The sequence below is a fragment of the Hypanus sabinus genome, chromosome 23 (assembly GCF_030144855.1).
Source record: "Hypanus sabinus isolate sHypSab1 chromosome 23, sHypSab1.hap1, whole genome shotgun sequence".
Classification (NCBI taxonomy): domain Eukaryota; kingdom Metazoa; phylum Chordata; class Chondrichthyes; order Myliobatiformes; family Dasyatidae; genus Hypanus; species Hypanus sabinus.
Window position 1 is genome coordinate 32,338,973 of NC_082728.1, and position 13,472 is coordinate 32,352,444.

Here is a 13,472-nt window from a genome sequence, read left to right on the forward strand (position 1 = left end):
TTTTGATTTTTTGACTTTGTAAGAAGCCATCCTGGAGGTGGCTTTATAAAAGCAAATAAGTATCAAGTAATAAGTATTTTTAGGGACCAAAAATCAGTTAGAACTGGAACAAAGGAAGTTCTAGTTTAAGAAAATAAATGAACTTCTTGTTAGAGTAATCAAAGTTATAATCCTAGCTTCATTTGGGAGCCAGCTATATACTACAATAATGAAATTCTCGGATCATTTTGAACAAATGAATTGAGATTAGTTAAAATTTATATGCATGTAACCTTCAGATACTCTGAGTATGGTATGAAAATACCTTGATAGAAAATCCTACAAAATATAATGGATAGGGCGGAGTCCGTCTTGGGTAAAACTCTCCCCACCACTGAGCACATCGAAACGGGAAAGTAGCATCCATCATCAAGGACCCCCACCACCCATGTCATGCTCTCTTCTCACTGCAGCCATCAGGAAGGTGGTACAGGACCCTCAATGCGCCCGGTACAGGAATAGTTCTTACCCCTCAACCATCAGGCTCTTGAACCAGTGGGGATAACTTCACTCACCCCATCACGGAACTGTTCCCACAATGTATGGACTCATTTTCAAGGACCCTTTATCTCATGTTCTTGATATTTACATTTTTTTTGTAATTGCCCAGTTTGTTGTCTTTTGCACATTAGCTATTTGTCTATCGTGTTGGGTGTGGTTTTTTATTAATTCTATTATGTTTCTTGGATTTACTGAGCACGCCTACAACAAAACAAATCTTAGTTTTGTATATTTGTAAAGCACATGTACTTTGAAAATAAACTCACTTTGAATTTAATAGCTCTTTGCATTTCTGTAGTTGCCAAATCATTGAGGAACTTGGTTTATTAGAAAATAAAATACCTCACTATGTTTAACAAAATTAAATAGAACAAAAAAAAACTATAAACTTGCACATGACTCTGTTCAAGGGAAGAGAGTTAGGGCCAAGGTGATAGGAATCCAGAGAGGAGCTTGAAACAAGGACAAGAATTTTAACATGAAGACAGCATTTAATCAGGACTCATTCTGCTAGTTATGTCTGCAAACAGAAGAAGAGTTTTGGATTAACTCAAAGTAATAAATGTTAGTACATAGTAAAGCAAAATGATTGACATAATTAGAATGTTCTGATCTAGAAGTAGTAGTCATGAGAATTAGGGTTTCAACATGTGACATAAGGAAAATGGATAATCTTTGTGGTGAGTCAGGTACATGATCCAAACTGATATTGAAGCCAAATATAATACTAATACTAAGAACAGTTGTGTTGGAGAAAGAGCTAATGACAGAGATAAATAAAAATAGATTTGGTTCACCCATTATACAGTAAGAGGAAATTTCTCCTTATCATTATAGTTTCAAGTTAGTGAAGCATCTTTTCAATTGGTCCAATGCTGGAGAATTTGTTGGAGCTTCCAGCCTCTTTACTGAGAAAGCAGGCAATGGATATTTGAAATAACTACACCAGTAATTACACTTTGTTGAGGAAAAATATATTCTTCTATGCTAATCCAGAGAAAGAAATCTTCAGTGTAGAACAAATGCTTATCAAAATAAGTTATTTCTCTTGAAATGATCCATCAGGAGATATACAACCTCCTTTTAAAGTTTTTTTTCTGATCAATTCACAGCACATCTTCAAATGCTGCCTATTTGTCATTGATGTCTTTCATGGCTGTACATTATTCCATCTTCTACATTGCATTATGAGTACAGCAATTCCTTTCTCAACTGAAGGATGCCTTCAGCTCTGCGATACTCAAATAGTAAGCAAATGTTCAATACATTTAAAGGTTAAAAAATATGGAATATATAAGTAAACTAGACATGTAATGAAGGATGAAAAATATGAAAGAACTTTCATTCTTTGCTCACTAATGCGAAAAATTTATTAGATATATGAAACTACAGATGAGGAGTTTTTTGATGAGACACTCTGGGATATGTGGGATGGAGAACAGTTATGTAGGATTGAAAACACCCAGAAGGAAAAATTTACAAATTAGTCCTCATAATAAACCATTTATACTTATTGACTGAGGAATGTATCATCACCTTTAAACGCTTCATTGTAAGCGAACAAAAATGATAGTATTAAAAAAATTAAAAGAGTCTTAAATGACAGACTGAAAAATAAGACAGAAGCAGTACTCTGAAATACTAACTGGTTCAGTAAAAGCCCACAGGGATCATTAACCTGTTTTTCTCTTTCAGATGGAGACTGGTTCAGCTTGCATTTCCAGCAATTTTCTTATAGAGCCAGGCTTCTCCATGTCTGTTTGCTCCCCTGTGACATTCAAGCCAGTGAAGGGTACAAATGGAAAACTGTAGGTGGAAAGCTTTATCTGGGAGATCAATCATTGTATGGTTTGGGATTAAGTTGGTTTGGTTAAAAAGACATCTGAAACCATTCAAAGTCATCCTCTGCTTTAAATGAGTTCTGGTGGAGTAGACTTGAGAACTAATCATTAGCAACATATACATAAATATGGAAGATTTATAACTCTGCCAGAATTAATGTTAGAATGTAACGCCAAGTTGAACAGTTACAAATGCCAACTTGCTTAGAGATTGCATACAATAATAATATAGAGTTTGCACAGATTCATTCTGCGAGCACAGATGGTTATCCATTTACAAAAAAAACAATCAGCATTTTCTTAAGTGGGTTGGGCAATATCTTTTTAATCAAAGCTTTTCTATATGGTATGTTTGTGCTTGGTTTCCTGTTCTGACCCACCTAGACTTTCCATCAGCCACATTCATAAATAACTCTTTGATCTCCACATCCTGCTCCTGAATAGTTTTACACTATATATGTTACATTTTCTTTCTTTGTCCCTATCTACTCAACCTGACAGTGAAAATTCTGCTGTTCTGGGAGGGGCATCGGCAAAAGAAGATACAAGTCATATGCATCCCCATTTCTTTGACAAAGGCAGCAATTGTTCGTTGAAGATCAGAAGATCCATATAGAATAATAGATCTAGGTGGTCACATTTTGTCATTGCATCTAATATTTTTAGCTCCTTTCAATTAACGCAAACTGATCCATTATTCACTCCTTGTCAACTGTGTCACTAAACTATCCAATAGAAATGGTAGAGGTAGGTTCGATATTGTCATTTAAAAAAAAACTGGATAGGTATATGGACAGGAAAGGAACGGAGGGTTATGGGCTGAGTGCAGGTCAGTGGGACTAGGTGAGAGTAAGCATTCGGCATGGACTAGAAAGGGCCGAGATGGCCTGTTTCCATGCAGTAATTGTTACATGGTTATTTAAAATGCTATGAAATTCTACTCTGTGGCTAGAGAAATCTTTTACAAATGTTTATATACTAACTATTTTTTGGTTCCGTATTGGAAGTGTGCAATCTAGTTTGGGTGAACGCAAAATTGCTATTGCCCAAGATGATTATGAAGTTGGTTGTGCTTCAGGGAAAGCTGAACCAAACTTTAGTCATAGATATAGCTATGGGATGTATCCATAGATTTGTCCCATGTATCTACTTGAGGAAGGGCAATTATAATGGTGAGAAGGTAGTGTGGTCCAGATTGAACTAGGTAAAGAAAGAAGGGAAAGGTCAGTGAATAGACACTTAAAAATCTAGTTAATAAGCCTGAGCTGAAATTTATCTGAACTAGACAGAATGAGGGATCCAGGAGAAAGATAAGCTAGCAAAAGAGATGATGGAAAATATTAGGTCAAAAACTGTAGTATATAAAGTGACATGTCACCAGATCCCAAAGGCCTGCACTGCAGGTTTCTAAAGGAAGTAGCTTCAGTATGATTGATTGGGTGTTTTTTCAAAGCTCAAGACAAAAAGCAGGTAATCATATGCCTGCCAGCTTTACATCCATCGTTGGCAGAAACTGTAGTCTAGAAACAAGGAAGAAATTGCCTTTTATTAGGAGATGCTTGATGCAATCAAACTAAGTTAACATGGTTTCATTTAAATTATGATTGACAACATTGATAAAACTAACAGAGTTGAATGGGTCCTCCTCCCTCCTTCTGCTTTCTACGGGGATGGCTCCCTATGCGACTCCCTTCTCCATTTGCCTCCCCCCATCCCTTTCCACTGATCTCCCTCCCGGCACTTATCCTTGTAAGTGGAACAAGTGCTACACCTGCCCTTACACTTCCTCCCTTACCACCATTCAAGGCCCCAGACAGTCCTTCCAGGTGAGGCGACACTTCACCTGTGAGTCGGCTGGTGTGGTATACTGCATCTGGTGCTCTCGGTGTGGCCTTTTATATATTGGTGAGACCCGACGCAGACTGGGAGACCATTTTGCTGAACACCTATGCTGTCTGCCAGAGAAAGCAGGATCTCCCAGTGGCCACATATTTTAATACCATGTCCCATTCCCACTCTGATATGTCTATCTATGGCCTCCTCTACTGTCAAGATGAAGTCACACTCAGGTTGGAGGAACAACACCTTATATTCCGTCTGGGTAGCCTCCAACCTGATGTCATGAACATTGATTTCTCTAACTTCCGTTAATGCCCCTCCTCCCCTTCATACCCCATCCCTTATTTATTTATTTATTCATTCAATCATTTATTTATCTATCCCTCTCTGTCTCCCCCCCCCCCCCGCACTTTTTTTTCTCTCTCTGTCCCTCTCACAATCACTCCTTGCCTGCTCTCCATCTCCCTCTGGTACTCCCCTCCCCCTTTCTTTCTCCCTGGGCCTCCTGTCCCATGATCCACCCCCTTCTCCAGCTCTGTATCCCTTTTGCCAATCACCTTTCCAGCTCTTAGCTTCATCCCTGGTAGAATCAGGTAGGTACTGCCATGATTGTATAGGCTTCTGGTGAAGCCATACCTGGAGTACCTTGCAGAGTATGGTTACCCTATTTAACAAAGGATTGACTAGCACTGGATGCATCGAAAAGAGATTTGCTCAGGTAGTTCCTAACACGAGGGGAATTTACTCTCTTTGAAATGCAATTTTGAGATAGTTACAGAAATGTAGAGGCAAACGGGAAGAAATACAGAAATATATCACTCAGTCCAGCAGGTTACTTTTCTAAATAGCTATTCCCAGAGTGTTTTACACCATTTGATTAATGTTTTGCCTGCTTCCCACCTACCTGATGACTTCCTGCAGTTACACCTTTGTGTACAATATGGTCTGTGTGAATGCTTGCTGAGTTGATTAATAACTGCAACCACCTCAGATTTTTGCTCTATTTGTAATAAGGCAAGCAATCAGCACTCCATGTTAATCTTCAGCAGCTTAGTCTCAATAGGTTTTACAGCACCTACAGAGTATGTTTCCATCAGAAAAATATATCGAAAGGTCACATTAAAGATGCAGGACTTGCATTCTTGCACGTCTGACTCAAGAGGAGAGAGTGCTAGAGCCAAGTGTTGGACAAAAAACATTGGCAGAGTTTATAAAGGTCAATTTCTGATGAAGGGTCCCCATATCTGAAGCCTTGATTCAGCTGCTCAAAATTTCCAATGAGCAGCTCAATTTTCTTTTGTCAGAACTTTTATTCTAGCTTCCAATCCACTCAGCTGTTTTGCTCCACCCAAAATAGTTTGCTAAGTTGTTATACCATTATATCTAGCTACACTCTTCAGTTTATTATTAGATATTATCCAGCTGCCCTCTTCTGCATTTTTTTCACGTCTGGTTCACTTCTCCAAATTATTATAGTATCTGTGTCTTCTGTTTCATAAAATATGGCTCCACTTAAGGTTACAATAACAGTGGATAACAAAGCTGATTTACTGAGAATACTGCCTTTAAGTAATGTGTTGTACCTGTTTAAATGGTGCATTTAGATTACTTGTCCCAATATGACATTACTCTGCACAGCATTTAGGCTCAGATCAACAGCAGTTCACATAGGCGACCTCAGGAGCAGCTTTAGGCACACTTATAGTATCAGGTGGCAACTACATACCCACCCTTACACGCGTGCATTTCAGGCAGACAGCCAATGTTTCAACGTTAGTGAAACTATGATTATCTGCAAATAAATGCCACCCCGCAGCAATCAAATCCCAGCGGACATTAGATAGGATTTCATACATAAAGACAGGTTTGGTGCGGGCGAGGGATGGAGGAAAGGAGGTGATATTCTGGAGTTCGATTTATGATACCACTCCACACAACCCTGGTTAGACCATACTTGGTGTACAGAGCAGGCTCAGAACTACGCCTTATTGGCCTGGGTTGCTGTGATACGTAGAGCAAGCTGTTGCCCATGAGGCAGGCTTGCCCCCTCCATGCAGCTGATGATTCCAAAGCAGCAGAAATTGATACCATTTGGCACCAGTGATGTTGCAGAAGCAGCTCAATACAGGACTGCCTTAAGGACTCCAGCTCCCGATTTACTTCTAAAGCCTTCCGCCTGAGTGGGAACAGCTGCAAGGCAGCGGAGGTTTGAGATCAGAGTTTTCCTTCTCTTAGATGAGCTGCCGACCAGGGCTGACGAACGCATTCTGTCCAAAGCCACTGGTTTTAAGGTGCCAGTAACCCACCCTTTCTTCTTTTGCTGTCTTGCTGGGCTTAGCAGCTAAGCCACCTGTGAAGGGCAAGAGCAGAAACGGTTCTACTGACAGGAGAAAGGGATAAGCTCCTATTGCCTATTAAATGCTCCCAATGGCGTGTGTCTCAAATCGCCTCTGACGACCACTTCTACTGACAGGAGAAGTGGCAATGTTGGGTTACTGGCACCTTAAAACCAGTTGATTCAGATAGATGGGGCTCATGGACTGTAGCTGGCAGCTCACCTAGGAGAGGGGAGACCAGCCCCCAACCACCAGGTTGCTAGCATAAGCAAATAAGAAATTTCAATAAACAGGAGAGAGCTCCCTGGATTTTATATGGTTAAGTGACTTGAACAAACTTTTAAGGATAATAAAAGGGTGAACAAGCATTGATTTACATAAATGAAATAATACACTTTATGGCAAGCATTTTGCAGATCATCACTGTTCTGCTTTGGTCTTCCAGTCACCTGTTATTTAAACCTCTGCCCCACTTTCTCTCTGCACTTGGCCTCCTACATTGCTCCAGCAATGTACAAAGTAATCCAGAGTAATCTGGAGCAGCCAAGCCTCAAATTCCTTCTGAGTCTGCTGCAGCCCAGAGGATTCTACACTGAATTTAATAATTACAGGGAACAACCCTCGTGGCTCTTGTTCAATTTTTTTCTTTCCCTTTCCTTCTCCTGTCTCTGACTGCCAATTTTTAAGGTAATTTTTATCCTCACCACTTTGGCCTACACACCACCGACATTTGCTCTATTTTTCTGCAACTGCAAACCCTACAGATTTTCTGTTGAATGCAAGCCGGTGGGAGGTACAGGAGCCTGTTGCCATACACGTCAAGGTTCATTAAGAGCTTCTTCCCCACTTCCATCAGGTTCCTGAACCCACCTGAAAAACACTAACGCTACCCTGGAGTTCAAGAGTTTTGGCCGGTGTATCTGCAATTAGTCACGTGCATTTACTGCTGAGGGTAGCGGATTTTTAAATACTGGGTTTCTACATTTTCACACCCAAGATATTGGCAGGCTCAGAATTACAATGTAGTGTCCTTAAAGAGGAAATACATCTGGGCTATGAACGGGTGAATGCAACGCATAGCAACTTAGCATAATATGACACACAGTTCTTCAAAGAGAATTTTCATGGTCATCTTCAAAATTGTGTCCATGGGATGCTTTACCTTTAAGAGGGCAGACAAATTAAAGCCTCACCTGAATGATATCACTAAGCAATGCAGCACTACTCTTACTATGGTCATATCTCGGGCATTTATGCCTAAATTTGTTCTGGCAGACGGAGTGAAGCTGCTCGGGAGACCACATCGCCCAGCATCTGCGCTTTGTCCACCAGGACAAGCGGGATCTCCCAGTGGCCACCCATGTTAATTCCACTTCCCATTCCAATATGTCCATCCATGGCCTCCTCCACTGTCAGGATAAGGCCACTCTTGGGTTGGAGGAACAACACCTTATATTCCTTTTGGGTAGCCTCCAACCTGATGGCATGAACGTCACCACTTTACCATTTCCCATCCCCTTGCCCCTCTGTCATATTATCTCCTTGCCCACCCATCACCTCCCTCTGATGTTCCTCCACTCCATCACATTTTTCTTTCTTCAATGGCCTCTATCTCTTTCACCAATCAAGTTCCCAGATCTTTGCTTAATCCCTCCCCCTCCAAGATTCACCAGTCGCCTGGCTTTTCTCTCTCCCCTCGCCTCACCTTTCATATCTACTCCTCAACGTTTCTTTTCCCCAGTCCTGCCGAAGGGTTTCAGTCTGAAAAATCGACTGTACGTTTTTTGCATAGGTGCTGCCTGGCTTGCTGAGCTCCTCCGGCATTCTGTGTGCGTTGCTCAGATTTCCAGCATCTGCAGATTTTCCCTTGTTTAGTATTAGCCTCATGGCCAATTCCTGAGCATCGAAAGCCAGGAGAGGCTCAGAGATCAGCATCTTCTCACAATGCCCAGCCAAAAAACAAGAGCTGACTGAGAAATGGGATAATAGGGCTGGAAGAGCAAGATAACTACTGAATTGCAAGTCAGCTAGCTACAATTTCAACATACAGAGAGTTGCATTTAGTTTGTTGGCTTGGAGACAGCCAGGAAACTCCCCTCATTCATTAACAGGTTCGATGAAAACATGTAGCGAGTCCTGAGGTAAAAAAAAAATGTCAAACGTTCTCTTCTTCCAAAGAAATTGAAAAGAATTCTGCTGCACAATATAGAATTGAGTGGTCTCACTGAGATCTTATGAGTCTCAGTAACGTGAACTTGAGAGTTGAGTCTCAGGGCTGGAACATCTAATTTATTTCCTGGGACTACACCCTGGACCTAAGGACTGCATTTCAGTTCAGAAGATTTATGAAAGGAGTAAAGCCATTACGGGTTTGACACTGAACTGATGTGTTTTTAAACAGTTGCCGCCATTGGTATGTATACCATTTGGAAAAAGTTCATTGGTGTCAATGGAGAACAGCGGCTAGTAGTTTATTTGAGCTGCCAGTAAACATTCTGCAGCCATACTTTCTCGGAACAGCACTCAATAACACAAACCAGAAACCAAAAGGTACATACGAGTGCCCAGTTGGAGCAATGAAGTATATACAGCAATGTACTCTCGTGTCTGGAATCCGCTTCTTTCTATCGACAGTAAGCTCCTCTTTCAGGTACATCTCGTACTGATCGTTAATAAACTCCGTGATGGGTTGCCAGCTAAATGGAAAATTAGAAATGCATGATGTAATTAAACAGAAACATAACTGCAGGAGAGTTTTCAAAGCAACTTTTAAACTTGATTTAAAAGCCTAAATTAAAAATAAAATTCAGATTTTCCTTAAAGCTCCTAAAGGTCGTGTCTCTTTGTTGTGGTTGCTTTATAGTTGTATATTTATTCTCATGAGGAAGAGTGTGGATCAGTCTATAGCAATAATTTCAGAGAGCTGTAAGAATTTAGAGTTTTAAAATTCAGCTTTCCATCCCACACAATATTCTCAAAACTGAGTAATTTACAGCAGATTTTTTCCATCGTTGTTACAGTAAACATCTACAAGTCATATTTAAAGTAGCTTGATGAAAACTGCAAAGAAAGGAATAATATGTCATTTAAAATTTTAAAAAGGCAATTGCATTTGGGCCTAATGGCAGTCTTTCTTTAAGCTGAAAACAACATTCTGGCTGCTTTGGCCTCAGCAACATGTTTAACACCACAGGAAAAGATAAGAGTAAATCAGGTTTTTCCAACACACTACTGTTATAATTGTGCAAAATGCTTCAGTGATGCTCTTGCAAATCTCCTTGCAGTATATAATCAGCAAAAGAGTAGACCATTTAACGCACTGTGCCCATGACAGCCAAGTTGGGGTGTTTATACAGTTCTTGGCTTCTATTGTACTCTTGTTTTCTTCTATTTTACACTTAGACCAAATAACCTCAACAACCTTTTTCAGGGATTTGTAGACACACACATCAGCTCCCTCTGTTCCCCCGCTCTTCTATTATGTATTCCACTACCTAGCTCGTGATCCTCAAATGCATTGGGCCTGATCACGTGGACAGCTGGCGGTCACCAGCTAGTGGCAATGTCTGCATATATTGATCTAGGAGCTTGTGCCCTGAGGTTTGGAAGAACATAGCGAGCTGGAGGCCAGATTCATACAGCTTGCACAGAAGTAGAAAGAGGGCCATAAAACCTCAGCACTAAATACATGCAGGCACATGGTTTCTGGCCTAATGGTGCATATCAGGTAAATAAACAAGGAATAATTGTGGGAACTAGAATTATCTTTTGGGAATAAACCTATCTCAATGACCTTTGAGTCGATAATACAATCAAGATTATCAAAAGGCCAGAAGCAATCTTGCCTGGAATTCTGGGTGCGGACACTTTCAGGTTATTGCCCTTCAGCCTTGTTCTCCAGAATGTTAGTCACCGTCAGATTTAAATGCAACTTGCTACAGTTGGACAGCTGACCTTCCTCCAGCAATGGTATTAGAAATACATGATTCAAAGTCCCTGCTCTTTAACCACGTGTTCGATCTGCAAGATATATCTGCCCCTCTGGCAATCTGCATGTGGTTGAGGCGATGATGCAACTACAATTGGGTAATGCATTTTTTGCCTGATGCAAGTTGCACTAGTTAGGCACTGGTACTCACCAATTCTCGTTGTTTATTTGGTCACCAAATCCTGGGGTATCAATTACTGTTAGTTTCATTCGGACCCCCTTTTCTTCAATGTCTGCAAGAAATGGGATTGGCTTGAAATGGATTAAATCAAATCGATCAAATCAATACTGGGCAACAGTTACATACTTACAATGTCAACATTGTGCTGTAGACTGAACCAGAACCTCTAATAATTATCACTTCGACCTCTGCAGATTTGCCTTTTTCAGGTCTAATATTATTGATCTGCACTAACTTTAGTGGCAGGACCTTGTTTGATATAACGTTGTCATACGGACTGGTCAGAACAAGGCCTGTCATAAAGCAGTGAAAAAAAAAATGACAGCAAACCGAATTGGAAGCCCAGGCTTAAGTCAGAGGTCAAATGCGTGAAACATTTCTGCCTGGCGTGGTCAACAGTAGTAAACACACGGGGAGTATCACCGCAGGTTCCACACACACCTCACATCATCCTAATGTGGAAATATCTCTCCAGTCCTTCATTGTCAATGAGTATCAATCCTGGAACTCTGAATTAAAGATCCACAATTGAGTCGCTATGTCTTTGCAGTCAAGGTTCAACCACTTTGCAACTCAAAGTCACATTTTCCTGTGCATTAAGTTGAATTTATCAAGGGCTGCATTCATAATTGCAGGGCAATCCAGGTCGTACTGCATAGGGGAGGGAAGCCCGTACATAAGGGGGCACACTGTTAAGTTCAGGGGTGTCTATGGTTGTCCTGGCATGCATCAAGGTGTGTGTAGTTGGTCTTGAGGTATTTAGGTATATTGTCAGGTAACATTTTGCCCCTTATCATAGAAGTATTACCCGTTGTGTGGACACCAATGCAAGCTACAGGATGCAGTAAAGCCTTGGCTGATTGTTAGTTCAAATGTCTTAATGAATGTATGTTTTCATGCACTAGATGGTACATTTGCAATGTGTAAGGCAAGTCAATAGAACTATTTTGTCCTGTATTTAAAAAATATTAAAGGAGTTCTAGTGGATGATACTCATGCCATCAAGGATTTTAGCATCTTTGTTGATCATATTTCATTCTCTGAAACTCACATCCAATGACTCCACCAGTTTTGCCTGCAACCTTCAGCTCCCCCAGCCCCACAACATCCTGGAAAGGCAATTCATTCCCAGCTCCTCCTGCTGCTGCTACGAACAGAGGAAAGGAGGACAACATGCATCCCTGCTAGGACACTGCCATTGGAACTCAACATCAGTCCAACACGTGCAATAGCTTCACTGGGTAAATACACGGACTAGTTAATCACAGAAGTGAACTCACCATGGCTGATCGATTTCATTTCAACTGTTTGGGGAATCCGTTCCTCGTTTCCTTCGATAGACTTACGGCTAACTTTGGATTTGAATAGGGTGTTTATTAGAGTGGACTTTCCCAACCCGCTCTGACCTGAGTATGAGAGAAATGTGATAATATTCAGATCATGTTCACAAGCCTTTATATAACAAATATTATATTGCAGTTATCTACTTCACTCCTGTATTTATGTATACTACAGAAAGTGGTGGATATTGCCCAGACTATCCCAGGCAATTCCCTCCCCACAATTTACATGGAGCACTGCCCCAAGAAGGCAACATCCAGCACCATTCAGACCATGCCCCCTTCTCACTACTGCCTTTGGGAAGACTCACACCACCAGGTTCAGGAATAGTTACTACGCTTCAACTATCAGGCTCATGAACCGGTGTGGGTAACTTCAATCTCCACTATTCTGAGCTCATTCTATGAAGTACTCACTCATTTTTCAAGGAATCTTTACAACTCAACTTCTCAATTTGTTTTTGCACAGTTTGCTGTCTTTTGCACACTGGCTGTTCTTCAGTCGTCGTTTACGTAGAGTTTGTTTTTCATAAATTCTATTTCTTTTTTCCCTATAAATGTCTGTAGGAGAATGAGCTTCAAGATAGCATATGGGAACATATATGCACTTTGATAATAAATTTAATTTGAATGTTGATCATTATTTGTCCCATTTTAGAACAGCTATAGAACAGAGTCATATAATGACATAGCGTCGAGACAGACTGCTTGGCCCAACACGTGGTACACATCAAGATGAGTTTGCCTGTATTTGTCCCACATCTCTCTAAACTCTTCCTATCCACATACTCATCCAAATACCTTTTGAATGTTGTTTATGTATCAGCCTCAAGCATTTTTGCTGTGAAGAAATTGCACTTCAGGTCGCTTGTAAATCTTTCATCTCTTTACTTAATGCTTTGGCCTCTAGTTTTTAACTCCCCTTCCCTGGGAAAAAAAAGACTCGCGCTCTCTATGTCCCTCACAATGTTATACACCTCTGTACAAAACAACTAGTCCTCTGTCAGAAGTAAAATGGGACAAATCTATTGGCATTAACTTTCTAAACTATATGTAATTCTTCACAGCAAACCACTAACTCCTTGCAATAAGCTAAAGGTTAGATATTAAATTAAAGCTAAAATGATATTAAATTATTTTAGCCAATTTAAGATCCAGACTGAATTACTTAAAACATATACTAATAGAAAAAAGAATATTCCAGCCACCAATAACATTTTTTCCATAGGCCACAAACAGGGGACAATGAATTACATTCATTACAAATTTCAACTCTTGAAATAAAACTTCCTAAAAATTCTCTTTACGCTTGGACCACTAAGAACAAAAAAGAGTTTACTCTCACTTGTTAATTCTGGCTCACAACTTCCCATTGCCAAAAAAAAACTTCATTAACGAATTGTTGCC

General features: G+C 40.4%; 1 protein-coding gene across 9 annotated transcripts in view; it reads right to left on the bottom strand.

Moving 5' to 3' along the window:
* Nucleotides 1–13,472, bottom strand: part of LOC132380096 (septin-9-like) — a 307,781-nt gene that overhangs the window by 28,599 nt on the left and 265,710 nt on the right. For all 9 annotated transcript variants that reach the window (XM_059948653.1, XM_059948657.1, XM_059948655.1 and 6 more), the window contains 3 exons: nucleotides 12,006–12,131; nucleotides 10,696–10,777; nucleotides 9,115–9,252 (listed from right to left, as the gene is read on the bottom strand). In XM_059948653.1, the coding sequence (XP_059804636.1) occupies nucleotides 9,115–9,252; nucleotides 10,696–10,777; nucleotides 12,006–12,131 (346 nt within the window). The remainder of the gene's footprint in view (nucleotides 1–9,114; nucleotides 9,253–10,695; nucleotides 10,778–12,005; nucleotides 12,132–13,472) is intronic.